This window comes from Benincasa hispida, unplaced genomic scaffold (genome assembly GCF_027475165.1).
Source record: "Benincasa hispida cultivar pf3 unplaced genomic scaffold, pf3_genome.v1.1 HicScf1615, whole genome shotgun sequence".
NCBI lineage: Eukaryota > Viridiplantae > Streptophyta > Magnoliopsida > Cucurbitales > Cucurbitaceae > Benincasa > Benincasa hispida.
In genome coordinates this window covers 93-2,260 of record NW_028325982.1, presented here as the reverse complement: position 1 = coordinate 2,260, position 2,168 = coordinate 93, and the positions used below count along the sequence as shown (strand labels likewise).

The window sequence follows — 2,168 nt, the reverse complement described above, 5'->3', positions numbered from 1 at the left end:
TTTTGTGCATCGCCTCGTGGCACCCTGGGATTGTCCCCCTAAAGGATGGCAGTTTTGCACGACTCTTTATTTGATCTTCTGTATAGGATAAGGTCGCTTTAGTCTCTTGTCATAATATGCTTACGCGAAATTGTTAAAGGTTAACAGTTCTGGACTGAAAAATGGTGATTGTTAGAGTCAGTTACAAGAGTTGTTTCTATCAAATTGTTGAGAATGTCTCATCCCAGTGAAGAGGTACTTGATCACCCTATCAGTGACTTTTGTCCTGCCTCGCTGAGGCATCATTGCAAAATAGATGTCTTTTCACTTAGGGTACATTAGAACTATTTTGCTAAAACTTAAATTGGTGTTAAAAGTGGTAATGCATAGACTTATTAAGTTTGTTCATGTTTTTTCAACAACTTTTAAATGGCAACAGCCACGTTAGCTCTATTAAGTGCCGATAAACTGACTGGTGAAAACTACGCTAGTTGGAAAAACACGATTAATACCATTCTTACCATTGATGACCTGAGGTTTGTCCTTATGGAGGAATGTCTTCCTATTCCCACTCAAACTGTCGCTCGAAATGTTTGGGAGGCATATGAGAAATGGACACGGGCGAGCGAGAAGACCCGAGCTTACATCTTGGCCAGTCTGAACGACGTATTGGCCAAGAAGCATGAGCTTATGGTCTCTATGCATGAGATCATAGAGTCCCTGCAGGGAATGTTCAGACAATTTTCTAGACAGCTCAAGCACGAAGCTCTGAAATGCATCTTCAACTCCAAAATGGAGGAGTGTATATCTATTCAAGAACATATTCTGAACATGATGGTCCACTTCAATGTGGCAGAGATGAATGGGGCTCGCATCGATGAGGGCAGCCAGGTTAGCTTTATTCTGCATACGTAGCCAGAAAGCTTCCTTCACTTTTTCAGTAATATTGTGCTAAACAAAGTTGATTGTACCCTTACAACTCTCCTCAAGGAGTTATAGATATTCCAATCCTTACTGAAAAGCAAGGAGAAGAAGGTTGGTGAGGCAAATGTTGCTTCATCATCTAAGAATTTCCATCGAGGTTCGACCTCAGGAACTAAGTCTACATCTTCTTCTTCTAACACTACTAAGTGGAAGAAGAAGAAGGGTAGTAAGGGAAAAGGGAAGGCACCTGCTAACCCATAACCTGCTGCACAACAGGGTAGGCGACCAACGCCGGTTGAAAAAGGAAAATGTTTCCATTGCAACTAGGATGGGCACTGAAAGCAGAACTGTCCTTGCTGGTTAAAGGACAAGAAGAAGGCTAAGGCCAAGGCAAAACAGGGTAAATATGATTTACTAGTTTTGGAAACTTGTTTAGTGGAGAATGATGTTTCTGCCTAGATTATAGACTCTAGGGTCACTAATCATGTTTGTTCTTCTTATCAGGTGATTGAATCCTGGCAGCAACTTGAGGCTGGTGAGATGACGATACGAGTAGGCACTGGGCACGTCGTCTCAGCTGTGGTAGTGGGAGGGCTCTAGTTGACTTTATAGAATAAATTTATCATTTTGAATGATGTATATGTTGTTTCAGAGTTAAAACGGAACTTAATTTTTCTAAAGTGTCTGATTGGATGTAAATATACTCTCATCTTTTCAGTGAATAAAGTGTTTATTCTGAAAGATAGTGTTGAGATTTTTTCAGCAAAACTGGAAAATAATTTGTATGTGCTAAGGCTGTTAGCAACAAATTTCTTCCATGACATAGAGATATTTAAAACTATCGTAACTCAAAATAAATGACTTAATGTTCTCCTAAGGAAAATGCCCAACTTTGGCACCTTCGATGAGGGCACATCAATCTCAATAGAATTGAGAGGTTGGTGAAGAATGGACTTCTAAGCGAGTTAGAGGAAAATTCTTTACCTGTGTGAAAGTCATGCCTTGAAAGCAAGATGACTAAAAAGACCTTTTACTGGAAAAGGTTATCGAGCCAAAGAGCCTCTAGAGTTAGTGCATTCAGTCCTTTGTGGTCCGATGAATGTGCGAACTAGGGGAGGCTACGAGTATTTCATCAATTTTTCTGATGATTACTCATGATATGAGTATGTTTATTTGATTCAATGAAAGTTATATCCTTTGAAAAGTTCAAAGAGTTCAAGGCTGAAGATGAAAACGAATTGGATAAATAGAATAAAACACTTCGA

General features: G+C 39.6%; 1 protein-coding gene across 1 annotated transcript; it reads left to right on the top strand.

The window, feature by feature from the left end:
- Nucleotides 1–408: 408 nt before the first annotated feature.
- On the top strand, nt 409–1,267 carry LOC150030843 (uncharacterized). The gene is made up of 2 exons (XM_090309396.1): nt 409–710; nt 1,180–1,267. The coding sequence occupies exons 1-2, from the start codon at nt 409–411 to the stop codon at nt 1,265–1,267; spliced, it is 390 nt and encodes a 129-aa protein (XP_090165522.1).
- Nucleotides 1,268–2,168: the final 901 nt, after the last annotated feature.

Excerpts from the sequence above, each read along its gene's own strand:
- LOC150030843 (XM_090309396.1), top strand. The coding sequence starts at position 409 with ATGGCAACAGCCACGTTAGCTCTATTAAGTGCCGATAAACTGACTGGT. Across the intron at positions 711-1,179 it reads ATAGAGTCCCTGCAGGGAAT|GGTAGGCGACCAACGCCGGT; the intron begins GTTCAGACAATT and ends GCTGCACAACAG.